This window comes from Pelobates fuscus, chromosome 9, assembly GCF_036172605.1.
Source record: "Pelobates fuscus isolate aPelFus1 chromosome 9, aPelFus1.pri, whole genome shotgun sequence".
NCBI classification, from domain to species: Eukaryota; Metazoa; Chordata; class Amphibia; order Anura; family Pelobatidae; genus Pelobates; species Pelobates fuscus.
This window is the reverse complement of record NC_086325.1, coordinates 156,410,084-156,423,568: the sequence shown is the minus strand read 5'-3', so window position 1 is coordinate 156,423,568 and position 13,485 is coordinate 156,410,084. Positions and strand designations below refer to the sequence as shown.

At 41.0% G+C, this 13,485-nt stretch overlaps 1 protein-coding gene across 1 annotated transcript in view; it reads left to right on the top strand.

Annotated features, from left to right (window-relative positions):
• Positions 1-13,485, top strand: part of VAV2 (vav guanine nucleotide exchange factor 2) — a 237,879-nt gene that overhangs the window by 218,867 nt on the left and 5,527 nt on the right. Inside the window, exons 16-22 of the mRNA XM_063433483.1 lie at positions 515-616; positions 1,663-1,751; positions 8,131-8,147; positions 10,368-10,389; positions 10,768-10,910; positions 10,997-11,071; positions 12,267-12,301. Coding sequence (XP_063289553.1) covers positions 515-616; positions 1,663-1,751; positions 8,131-8,147; positions 10,368-10,389; positions 10,768-10,910; positions 10,997-11,071; positions 12,267-12,301 — 483 coding nt within the window. The remainder of the gene's footprint in view (positions 1-514; positions 617-1,662; positions 1,752-8,130; positions 8,148-10,367; positions 10,390-10,767; positions 10,911-10,996; positions 11,072-12,266; positions 12,302-13,485) is intronic.

Genomic DNA, 13,485 nt, shown 5'->3' with positions numbered 1-13,485 from the left:
TCTATATGCATTATCCAATCAGAATCCCAGGACGGTAGGAGTTCCTATCGCCATGTTGTTACAAATGTCAGGAAGCGGTGTTCTTTCCATACGTTGATTTAAAAAAAAAAAAAAGATACCCACAGCATGTTTTACAAATGCTACTAAATAGGTATCCAGAGGGGTCAAGAAAGTAATATATATATATATATATATATATATATATCTAAAACGGACTGTAAAATTACGCTCTACACTTTGTTATAATGTGTATTTTATAGCACATACATATAATTTGCAAAGGGTTGTTGAAATACGGATGTTATGTTGGGGCTGTTTTAACCTTTAAGTGAGGACAATGTTATGAGCCGTTTAGTGTCAGCGGTCGTTTCAACATCATTACTCTCGCAATGCATCACGCAAAACATCAGATAGAAAGGAATAAAGAGCAGAGGGGAGTACAATTTAATCTCAATATCCCTCTTTTACTTATTTGTTTTGAAGGTTTGTTTTATTTTTTCTATTTTTCTTTTAGGTCGAACATTAAACCTGACAAAGCCACTGCGAATCATCACAATTTTCAGATGTTTACGTTCGACAAAACCACAAACTGCAGAGCGTGCAAGATGTTCTTAAGGTGAGAGATTTTACACCGAGCATACGCCATTTGCATCTGGTCAGCCAACCAGTTTTGTGATTTAAGAGCAGACGCAAGCAGCCTCAGCCCTCCAGCTGGTGTGAATTAATACTCATATGACTCTTAGCATGTTATAAGTGTGGTAGTCCACAGCAGCTGGAGCACCTTATGACTGACTTTGACTGCATTTATAAGGAATAAACTAGATTGGTTCAAGAATAAGGCCCTTCAGATTCAAGCTTTTGATGTAGATGAACTTGTTGTGACCCTGCTAAGTGCAGTAATTAACATTAATTACGGCAATATCAGAAGCCCTGGTCCACTTCTCTGCTCACCGATAACCTCTGCAATATTGATTTTGCTGGAGGGATTGCCCTTATCGGGTTCCTAATGATCTCCGTGACTGCTACAATCTGTACACACTTTGCTGGATCCATTTTCATTTACAGTGTCTATTGTAAGATGTATATCGCACACTACTTACACAGGAAATGATCAGGAAGGTAACTAGATTACTGCTTTAATTAGGAAAATTATATGGGAAATTAATACTTTGTTCTCACCTCTACATAGAGGTAATGGCATTATAGTTTGACATGAGTAGTTTATTAAAAACATTACAATGTATTTTTGATCCAAGAAGTTTCTGCATATTTTTCTCATGCTGTTGTTAAGTTTGATCCTTTCACGTGTGTAACATTCTCCCACGCTCTTTTCTGGGTCAGTGTTCTACCTCGTTCCTGAGGCTGTTATGGTCTTTGAACGGTCTTGAGATTTCATATGTGTTTCTATCCTTTTCCCCTGTCCCATCACTTTTGACATTTTCTCCTTAATTTTCTAAATGGTTATCCAAGTGCTTTATAACGTCATGTTTTACAAAGTAAAAGCACGTATTGTCTAGGATCATTATCCAGGTACATGTCACTAACTATTGCCATATTGTTCCACATTATGCCATTTAGATACGGCAGTACCTACTGGTTTCTGACTATAGAATTGGGAGAACAGTTGGGATCAGCTGTTTATATTTATTTTGTGTCTTACAGGGGCACATTTTATCAGGGATACTACTGTTCAAAGTGTGGAGTTGGAGTTCACAAGGAGTGCCTTGAGACGATACACCCATGCAAAATTGGTAAGTGAACATAACAAACACACTATACAAAACATGTACACAGACACAAGACTATAAGACATAGTGCACCTTATAATCTCTCCCACTGATGATTCTATCACTGTATACTTGATTCTTAGCAGTTTAGTCACAAAACGGTTGAAATGGAAATCAAATTACAATATTTGGGCTAAAATAGTCCAGCTGTGACTATAGCCAAGATGGCGAATTTTTAAAAATATATATATTTTTTTGTTTGTTTTTGTTTAAATGCAGCAATTTGGTTTTCAATTCAGAACCACTTTGTGTTTACAGAATGTATTTATTTTATTACTGGCATTTAAAAAGCGCCAACGGGGGGTGGGGGGTTGGGGGGGCCAACAGAGATACTGAACAGACGTGCATGTGTGCTGCTCCTGCTTGAAACATTGGGAAAAAGACGTTAGCACCAGAATTTTAACCCCAGAAAACTACCTTGAAGCACCTACAGCCTCACAGAATACTATGGGGCGCAAACACAAAAAAAACGCCCATTCGGAAAGTGTAACCCACTCAGATATCAGACTTACTTTTGACCGGCCCAGGCCCGCAACAAGGTGGCGCCGGACAGACCGCATGGCTCTAGTGACTGCAGGCGAACAGCCCCCCTATAAACATTAGAGCCCTTCCATGCCTTTCCCACAACTTTTACTCAGAGACATGGAGAATCATCGGTTTACGCAGAGAGTCCTGACTAACGACGACATAGATGGAGACCATACTTTAATAACCACACTGACCCAACATACACCCCAGAGGACGACAAAACACTAACTACGAAAAAAAGAAAGCGTCCCTACTCCCCCCCACTCCAGAGCGGGCCCCAAACTAAACTACGAGCGACACAGTCAGAGCTCATACTACATTGGCCTTTTCACCCTTGACTGATTATTTTCACATTGCAATATTCCGACTTATTATTTACACGGGTGGCTCTATTGCTATACACCACGAAGACGCTAGGTTATAAAACCGTTTGTAATTGTATTCTGTTTTTGAATTGTAATCACCTAACAACATAATTCGTATTAATATGTTACTTTAGCAAAATGTGCAACTTCATCTTTTGTTCTCTCAATGAATGAATGCCTAATCTTGCCTGCTACTGCTATTATGGCACTTCAGACATGTCTGTCAAACTTTTCTGCACAACAAAAATAAAGAATTAAAAAGCGCCAACATATTCCGCAGCGCTGTGAAATTGGGCAAAAGACCATACAATATAAACAGACCAATACAAAAGATAAAGAGGGCCCCTGTCTGTGAGCGGAGATATGGCTCCTGAATATCTTTTATACAGGGTACATTTGCTAGATAGCCCATGAGCTTACAATCTAAAGATTAAAATGGGGAGATGGTAAAAGAAGGAGCAGGGGGGATTTGGAGGTGATGGCAGAGAGAATTAGGGAATAAGGAGGTGATTGACTGAGATGTCAAACAGCTGGAAGAGCATGCTATATTTTTAGAAGGAACCAGGGTGGGTTGTGCTTAGTGGAAATTAAGTGGGATTCGGCCTAAGGAATAGAGATACAGAGTTATTTGAAGTATTTTACAACAAGGATTAGGGGTGGGGGTAGAGCAAAGGAGAAATGTCAAGACTGATTTTCTTTAAATAGTAGAAAAGTCTTCTCCCACAGGGAATTAAACCATTTGGGAAGTATTATCTATGCACAATAACCTATCCGAGTCCAGAATTGGTGAGAAAATTAGGTTTTCTTTACATTAAGAAGTTACTGCATCGGGGCAGACCTGGACCACCGACGCGATCGGTCGCATGAGCCTGTAGCTCTGAGCTTCACACAGTGAAATCAACGACTAAATTGCACCCTTACACCCCCAAATGACAGTGGGGACTCCCCAAGCCACATGGGACGCAAAACTAAGTAAACCGTATCAGGCAAGCCTACCTTGGGGCTGACGATCGGCGACATGTGGAGACAAGCACACGGCGCTAGCGGGCCCAACATGGCGACTCTCCATGGCAGCTGCTCAGATTTCTCTAATGATTTCTCTGGGGACATGGACGAAGAGTACTTACCTGCTCCAGCCTGAACACAGATGGCAAGACACAGTAAGACAGGTGCAGACTCTGCGCCAGTAACCACTGTGGTCTTAAAAACATTATTGGCAGACTTGCAAAAGAACATCCTCGCGGTTGTCACAGTGCTCGGAGGCAATTTACAAGGCCTGACAGGCCGCTTTAGCACGCTGGAGGGATCCTCCCAAGCTAACAACCAGAGCATTTCCACACTCCAACAGGCAGTGCACGACCTGCAACAGCAGACCCAGCTGCATGAACGCTGCTTCACGGCTCAGGAGGACTCTAGATGGAGAAACAATCTAAAGGTTAGAGGGGTCCCAGAGGCAATACCAGAAGCTGAGCTGCCGCACGTAATGAGGCGCCTGTTAACGGCCATCCTGCCACCCAGGCAGGCCAAAGCTATTAATCCTGAAGACCTCTTTCGGATCCCCAAGCCTGCAAGGGCGCCAACCGCGACCACAAGGGACATTATAACAGAAAAGACAAAGCAGCAGTCCTCACTGCCCTACTGAATAAAAAACCTCTCCATTTCGAAACCATGGAGCTGACCTTCTTTGCCGACCTGTCCGGTGGAACTCTAGCATGGCGCAGGTCACTCTGACCACTCATCTCCCTGCTCCAACAACACAAGATTAGCTACCGCTGGCGGCTCTCCCAAACGCTCATCGTACAACATTGAATGGACTTACACCAAATCCAAGACACAGCAGCCCTGCTGCGGACTCCGGGCCTACCACAGGACTCGCTCACAATCCATCCTCTCCAACACGCACCTGGGATCTGGCAAGAATCAACCCGTTCATCCCCCTACATATTGGTCACCACCTAAGTGGAGACTTTGGGCAACCCACATGGTTCTCTAATGCATCCTTTTAGTGCTCCTTTTAGTTAAGGTGTATAAACCCAGTTTGGTACCCCTGGAGTGTACGCTTGACCAACTTTATACCTGCCGCAAGAGCTGACTTCATGTTGAGCACCTGATTTAATTATTTTTCTTCCGAGCTGTCCCCACAGTGTAGAATCCCCATGATCCCCCTATAGATCAGGGTGGTGCAGTAGACATTGCTTACCTCGATTTCAGTAAGGCTTTTGACACTGTTGCACATAGAAGGCTTATCAACAAACTACAATCTTTGAGTTTGGATTCCAATATTGTTGAATGGGTAAGGCAGTGGCTGAGTGACAGGCAACAGAGGGTTGTAGTCAATGGAGTATATTCGAAGCTTGGGCTTGTCACCAGTGGGATACCTCAGGGATCTGTACTTGGACCCATTCTCTTTAATATTTTTATTAGTGATATTGCAGAAGGTCTTGATGGTAAGGTGTGTCTTTTTGCGGATGATACTAAGATATGTAACAGGGTTGATGTTCCAGGAGGGATAAGCCAAATGGAAAATGATTTAGGTAGACTAGAAAAATGGTCAGAGTTGTGGCAACTGACATTTAATGTGGATAAGTGCAAGATAATGCATCTTGGACGTAAAAACCCAAGGGCAGAGTACAGAATATTTGATAGAGTCCTAACCTCAACATCTGAGGAAAGGGATTTAGGGGTGATTATTTCTGAGGACTTAAAGGTAGGCAGACAATGTAATAGAGCAGCAGGAAATGCTAGCAGAATGCTTGGTTGTATAGGGAGAGGTATTAGCAGTAGAAAGAGGGAAGTGCTCATGCCATTGTACAGAACACTGGTGAGACCTCACTTGGAGTACTGTACACAGTACTGGAGACCCTATCTTCAGAAGGATATTGATACCTTAGAGAGAGTTCAAAGAAGGGCTACTAAACTGGTTCATGGATTGCAGGATAAAACTTACCAGGAAAGGTTAAAGGATCTTAACATGTATAGCATGGAGGAAAGACGAGACAGGGGGGATATGATAGAAACATTTAAATACATAAAGGGAATCAACACAGTAAAGGAGGAGACTATATTTAAAAGAAGAAAAACTACCACAACAAGAGGACATAGTCTTAAATTAGAGGGACAAAGGTTTAAAAATAATATCAGGAAGTATTACTTTACTGAGAGGGTAGTGGATGCATGGAATAGCCTTCCAGCTGAAGTGGTAGAGGTTAACACAGTAAAGGAGTTTAAGCATGCGTGGGATAGGCATAAGGCTATCCTAACTATAAGATAAGGCCAGGGACTAATGAAAGTATTTAGAAAACTGGGCAGACTAGATGGGCCGAATGGTTCTTATCTGCCGTCACATTCTATGTTTCTATGTTTCTATGGGCTCACAGCCTAACTACAGGGGCATTAATTTAGATACTCATCATCGCCCCGACTGAGTACATCACCGTTACAAGCCATAGGCCCCATGCTTAGCAAACCGAACCTATTACATAGTTACATAGTTAGATAGCTGAAAAGAGACTTGCGTCCATCAAGTTCAGCCTTCCTCACATTTGTTTTTTGCTGTTGATCCAAAAGGCAAAAAAAAAAAAAAAAAAACCCCAGTTTGAAGCACAATTTTGCAACAAGCTAGGACAAAAAATTCCTTCTTGACCCCAGAATGGCAGTCAGATTTATCCTTGAATCAAGCAGTTATTACCCTACATTGAAAGATTATATCCTTGAATATTCTTTCTTTGCAAGTATGCATCTAGTAGCTGTTTGAACATCTGTATGGACTCTGATAAAACCACTTCTTCAGGCAGAGAATTCCACATCCTGATTGTTCTTACAGTAAAAAAAACTTTCCTTTGCCTTAGACGAAATCTTCTTTCTTCTAGTCTAAACGCATGGCCTCGTGTCCTATGTAAAGTCCGGTTTGTGAATAGATTTCCACACAATGGTTTGTATTGGCCCCGAATATATTTGTATAATGTTATCATATCCCCTCTCAGGCGACGTTTTTCTAAACTAAATAGGTTTAAATTTGTTAACCTTTCTTCATAGCTGATATGTTCCATTCCTTTTATTAATTTTGTAGCCCGCCTCTGCACTTTTTCTAGTGCCATGATATCCTTCTTTAGAACAGGTGCCCAAAATTGCACAGCATATTCAATATGTGGTCTTACCAGTGATTTATAGAGAGGCAAAATGATATTCTCGTCCCGAGAATGAATGCCCTTTTTCATGCATGACAATACCTTACTGGCCTTGGCCACTGCTGATTGACATTGCACATTGTTGCATAGTTTGTTGTCTATAACACGAAGCTCGTATGCTTATAGCATCTTTTCAAAGCTCATTCAGGCCGATCGGCACTCTCATGTGTACCCCTAGTTATGTATTCTCATTATGGTTGACTTACTTTTTCTAGTTATAAGGATTGTTTTTAACGCTATAAGCAGTACAGTTATATGCAGCTGGGAATTACCTCCCTAGGGCATTGGCTGCCTGCCTGTAAATTGACAGTTTTACTATGGTGCAGGCTGTCCTGGCAACCTTTGAGCACACCAACTTCCAGCGGTGATTTCCACTACCTGCAATTCACATGCCTATAACACCTTGCTGATTACACTTCCTGCTTTCCTGGGGTGTAGTGTGGGCAGTTAGCCTACTCGCTAGTGTATGTGCACACTGGGTATTTTGAATTGCTGAGCATACTTGCCCGAGAGTAGCCCAACCTCACAGAGCCTAGTCCAGCATGTATCTCCGTGTAGATCGCTAATCAGGGCTTATTTTATCCAATCACGAGTCCTTACAGCTACCCACTTATTAGACATGTATGATTAGTATCATTATTTACATCTTCAGTTCCATGTTTATCAATGTAATCTAAGTCTGGCAAGCTTCATAATACAGACACTGGCAACACCCGTTTTAGCCGTTTAACCAGTAAGTCCTAGCAGTACACGTGTTCTGCTATTTAGCTGTGTGCTGATAGCTCGGTACTAATCAACCTAGCTCTGAATATAGCCTGATTATACTGTGATGTTGTGGTTTTATTTATTTTTTTTAAATAAAATCGACCTAGGAACACCTAGCCTGACATACCTTGTCTCTAACAAGTTTATTCTCTATTAAATGTCTTGGCATTTAAGCTGTCTAGCAACATGACTATTGGTACTATCTTGTTCAATATTGGGGGGGTGGTGGGGAGGGAGGCGGCTAAGCTCACGGTTATAATGTAAGCTACAACTGTGTACCTGACGTACTCATCTGCTATTACCTATCTTCTTTATTCTGTATCGTTATTCTTTGCCTCAATGAAAGAAAGATTGACAAAATAAATAAATAAAAAAAGTTATTGTGTCAAGGTGATTGGGAACAAGATACTCTAACAAACCAGGAAATAGCACAACTATGTTAAACAGAGGAAAGGAATTATTTACTAACGATGTGCTTTTCTTGCTTTCTGATTTCAGGGCCTATGGAAGACCCGGTAAGATAACTTGCTCTTGCTCTTGGGTTTCTGGCCTAAGTGTCTATTGTTTTAGGGCAGGTATAGCCAAGATAAATCTTCTGTTATTGACATGCATTTCCCATGAAGTTTTGCTAGCCAAAGCCTTGATGAAGGTGTTAATGAGCAAAATCTGGATAGTAAAAATATAAACCCACCCAATATAACTAACTGTAACCTAACGTGTGTGGGAGCCTGGAGTGTCCCTTTAATAATATAAACCCACCCAGTATAACTAACTGTAACCTAACCTACACAGTGCACCTAACGTGTGTGGGAGCCTGGAGTATCCCTTTAATAATATAAACCCACCCAGTATAACTAACTGTAACCTAACCTACACAGTGCACCTAACGTGTGTGGGAGCCTGGAGTGTCCCTTTATTAATATAAACCCACCCAGTATAACTAACTGTAATCTAACCTACACAGTGCATCTAACGTGTGTGAGAGCCTGAAGTGTCCCTTTAATAATATAAACCCACCCAGTATAACTAACTGTAACCTAACCTACACAGTGCACCTAACGTGTGTGGGAGCCTGGAGTGTCCCTTTAATAATATAAACCCACCCAGTATAACTAACTGTAACCTAACCTACACAGTGCACCTAACGTGTGTGGGAGCCTGGAGTGTCCCTTTAATAATATAAACCCACCCAGTATAACTAACTGTAACCTAACCTACACAGTGCACCTAACGTGTGTGGGAGCCTGGAGTGTCCCTTTAATAATATAAACCCACCCAGTATAACTAACTGTAACCTAACCTACACAGTGCACCTAATGTGAGTGGGAGCCTGGAGTGTCCATTTAATAATATAAACCCACCCAGTATAACTAACTGTAACCTAACCTACACAGTGCATCTAACGTGTGTGGGAGCCTGGAGTGTCCCTTTATTAATATAAACCCACCCAGTATAACTAACTGTAACCTAACCTACACAGTGCATCTAACGTGTGTGGGAGCCTGGAGTGTCCCTTTAATAATATAAACCCACCCAGTATAACTAACTGTAACCTAACCTACACAGTGCACCTAACGTGTGTGGGAGCCTGGAGTGTCCCTTTAATAATATAAACCCACCCAGTATAACTAACTGTAACCTAACCTACACAGTGCACCTAACGTGTGTGGGAGCCTGGAGTGTCCCTTTAATAATATAAACCCACCCAGTATAACTAACTGTAACCTAACCTACACAGTGCATCTAACGTGTGTGGGAGCCTGGAGTGTCCCTTTAATAATATAAACCCACCCAGTATAACTAACTGTAACCTAACCTACACAGTGCACCTAACGTGTGTGGGAGCCTGGAGTATCCCTTTAATAATATAAACCCACCCAGTATAACTAACTGTAACCTAACCTACACAGTGCACCTAACGTGTGTGGGAGCCTGGAGTGTCCCTTTAATAACATAAACCCACCCAGTATAACTGTAACCTAACCTACACAGTGCATCTAACGTGTGTTGGAGCCTGGAGTGTCCCTTTAATAATATAAACCCACCCAGTATAACTAACTGTAACCTAACCTACACAGTGCACCTAACGTGTGTGGGAGCCTGAAGTGTCCCTTTAATAACATAAACCCACCCAGTATAACTGTAACCTAACCTACACAGTGCATCTAACGTGTGTTGGAGCCTGGAGTGTCCCTTTAATAATATAAACCCACCCAGTATAACTAACTGTAACCTAACCTACACAGTGCACCTAACGTGTGTGGGAGCCTGGAGTGTCCCTTTAATAATATAAACCCACCCAGTGTAACTAACTGTAACCTAACCTACACAGTGCATCTAACGTGTGTGGGAGCCTGGAGTGTCCCTTTAATAATATAAACCCACCCAGTGTAACTAACTGTAACCTAACCTACACAGTGCATCTAACGTGTGTGGGAGCCTGGAGTGTCCATTTAATAACACGTTTAGTTTAGTTCTTTACCAATAACAATAAAAGTCATTGTAATAATTGGAATTCAGTATATAGATGCAAGGTTATAAATGCATGCTGGGAATGTTGTAAGCACCAGAGTCAGATAACGTAATGTGTTTGTGAAATTGTTTAACCTGGTTTAAATGTTCATATAATTGTTGCTGCGTTAGTTGCTGCTTCTCCGTTTCATTTCTGATTATTTTTCTATTTGGTAATGAACAGGTTAATTCATGTTAATCATCTGATGTATTTTTTGTTTTAGGACCCACTCATCACTCTGTCCGGTAGGTTTATGCTTGTCGTATAAAATCAACCCTTTATGTATTCTGTGCAGTTAATGTAAAAACATTTTATTTTGTTTTTTGTAAAACAGGTTTTATAGAGTCAGGATAAAATAACAGTGCACGTAGTATAAAAACATTAAGAATCATTAGTTTTTTCCTCAGGATAGGTGGGGGAGGGAGATTATGTGGTAAATACAACATTTCAACAAATATTGGGGTAATTATCTAAATCTGCTATTTTGACACTAAAATGTGCAATTCTCGTCACTGCTTAGTAAAAAAAAATGCCTTTAAATGAAAAATAAAATAAAAATAGCTGTAGAGAGAATTTGCTTTAAGTTCTTTCTATAGCTGGATACCTCTTCTAATTGTGCTATATATTCTCTCTGCCAGGACCTAAGATGGTTGCCGTACAGAATTACCATGGAAACCCAGCCCCTCCAGGGAAACCCGTCTTAACATTCCAGACCGGAGAAGTGATTGAGCTTCTGAGAGGTGACCCAGATACCCAGTGGTGGGAGGTAAGCATGAATATCAAGACCTTGTTGTAATGTAATAACTCGGCGTGGCCCTAATGACCACCTTGTCCATCTCTCTCTCTCTGCAGGGTCGGTTATTACTCACAAAGAAATCCGGCTATTTCCCAAGCTCCTATGTGAAGCCTTGTCCAGTAGACAGCAGGGTAGGAAACTGTGTATATGAGAAGGGCTGAGGCCAGTTGTGTGGGCATTAGAATACATAGTTAAGGCAGGACTAAACTCTGACTCTCCAGGTTTGGTTCCATTAGCCCAAGCCAGAGAGGGCTCATATCCCTGTATACAGTTACATTTCTGAACTCACACAGCCCTATTTTTACATTTTGGGTAGTTAAGATATTTTAGAATAGCACTGCAGGATGTTTTAACCCTAGAAACTGCTCCCTTTGGGATCAAAATTGTTAAAGGAAAAAAAGATTTTTTAGTAAGCAGTTTACATGACTAAATAGGAGTAATGTAAAAAAGACACCCTTGTGCTTTAAATCTAATTGTTTTATTGTTTATTAAAAGATCACTATAGTGTCAGGAAAACAAATCGGTTTTCCTGACATCATAGTACCTTGAGGGTCCCCCTCCCGTGGTGCTGAAAGGGTTAAAACCCCTTCAGTTACTCACCTTCTTCCACTGCCAGGCTCCCTTACCTCTACTCCCCGCCGACGTCAGCTCCCCCGTCTGTTGTCAGCGTAGCGGAATGCGCATGCGCGGCAGTGTCTCGCACGCATACAAAGTGTCCATAGGAAAGCATTTTTTTATTAAATGCCTCCAGCGTCGCAGATGCGCCTCTAGTGGCTGTCCAGAAGACAGACACTAGAGGCTGGCTTAACCCCAAATGTAAACTGCTATGTTTACAACAGGCAGGGTTAAACCTAGAGGGACCTGTCACCCAGACCACTTCATTGAGCTGAAGTGGTCTGGGTTACTGTAGTGTCCCTTTAAGGAAATTGAAGCAGCAGGCTTTGCCGCCAGCATGTCATTGTTTAACATTCTCTGAGCCAGTGTGGATTGGACCTTAAATACATAGCTTCAGTGGAAAGTAATAAAGAAAACTGTGTCAACTATTACCTATGTAATAACTGAACGTCTTGCTGCTTTTCAACTTGCTGTTTAGTGAATATAACCTTTACGTTAATTTTTTTTTTTTAATGTACACTCACTTATCTCCATAACCTTTCTAAAAGATAAATTGATGAGATGAATTTCCGTGAAAATTCCTGCTTTACTCTAATTTATAGGCTAATAGATACGCTCCATAGGGTAACCTAGGAGGGGGAGGTTTAATATAAAACTTGGATTAAAGGAAATTTTAAATAAATATCTAATAATTTGTTTTAAAATCCACAGCCTGCGAATCGGACAGAGTACAGCAAATACCCATGGTACGTACTATGTTTATTTTTTAACGTGACTTGTTCCTGGTGAGAATCATATTATTACAGAATCAGTTGTGATAGAGTCTTGCTGATAATAGTACCGTATCACAAACCTGGCATTAAACTGCATCAAATTTCAACTAAATTAATGTTAAGTGTCCCTTCTGGGATTTGCCTGTATGCCCATTGCTGTGCCCTGACTCCGTATGACATGACTGCCTCCCACAGCTCTTCGGATGTACCTGCACTGCTAGAACTAGTGGGATGCAGCTTGGCATGTTAGGAGAGGAGGAGGTCAGCAGGACACTGTGTTCAGGTTAAAGGGAAATTGTCACCTTTCCTAACCCTTTAATGTTGTGTTTATCTATGAATATATTTAATAAATAGGTTTCTGTGAGGTGTGAAAATAAAATGAAATGTAGAAATCCACACCTCTTTATCCTGCCATTGGGTCCTCCATCTTAACTACCTGTCAATCTTTTTTCTTATAAGCTCTGTCCTTTACAAGAGAGAAGAGGGGATATTAAACCATGTTTTGATTTACGCTCTTCATTTGCAGTTATTGCCCAGGCTTTGCCTTGTCTGAGTGGGATTATGATCTAATGTGATACATCTTTATTATATATTTAAAGAAAACCGCACATAGCCATAGTTGATTTTCATTGTTTTAGTTAAGTGACCATTCCCCTTTAATTATACTTTTAATACATTTGCTATCACATTCTACGCACTGAATATATGTCATACATGCAGATGACTTGACTTGTGGATGATAAGTTGGTTTATAACTATAGAGACCCATAGTAAATTCAATAGGAAGTGAAAAAAGGATCTGAATACATCTTACTGAGTGCTCCTGCTTTTAGATATTTAATACTCCATGACTAATACTTGGAGTACCCTTAACCCTCCGTACGTCTCTGGCTGTACATGTTTTGCAGTGTTACATACATCCATAAACTACCGGTAGAGTTGTTTGTGCTATAAAAAGAATATACTAAAACAGATTCATAAAGCCACATTTATTTTGTGTAGTGGTGATTTAGTTATACATGTGGCCATACAGGGTTAATTCGGGCACTGCTTTCAGTGGATTGACCTTGTAAGAGCAATCATTAGGTCAGCACCTGAGGGAAAACCGGCTATATAAGCGGAGGCAAGCTATACACCACATGGCCATGTTAATATGA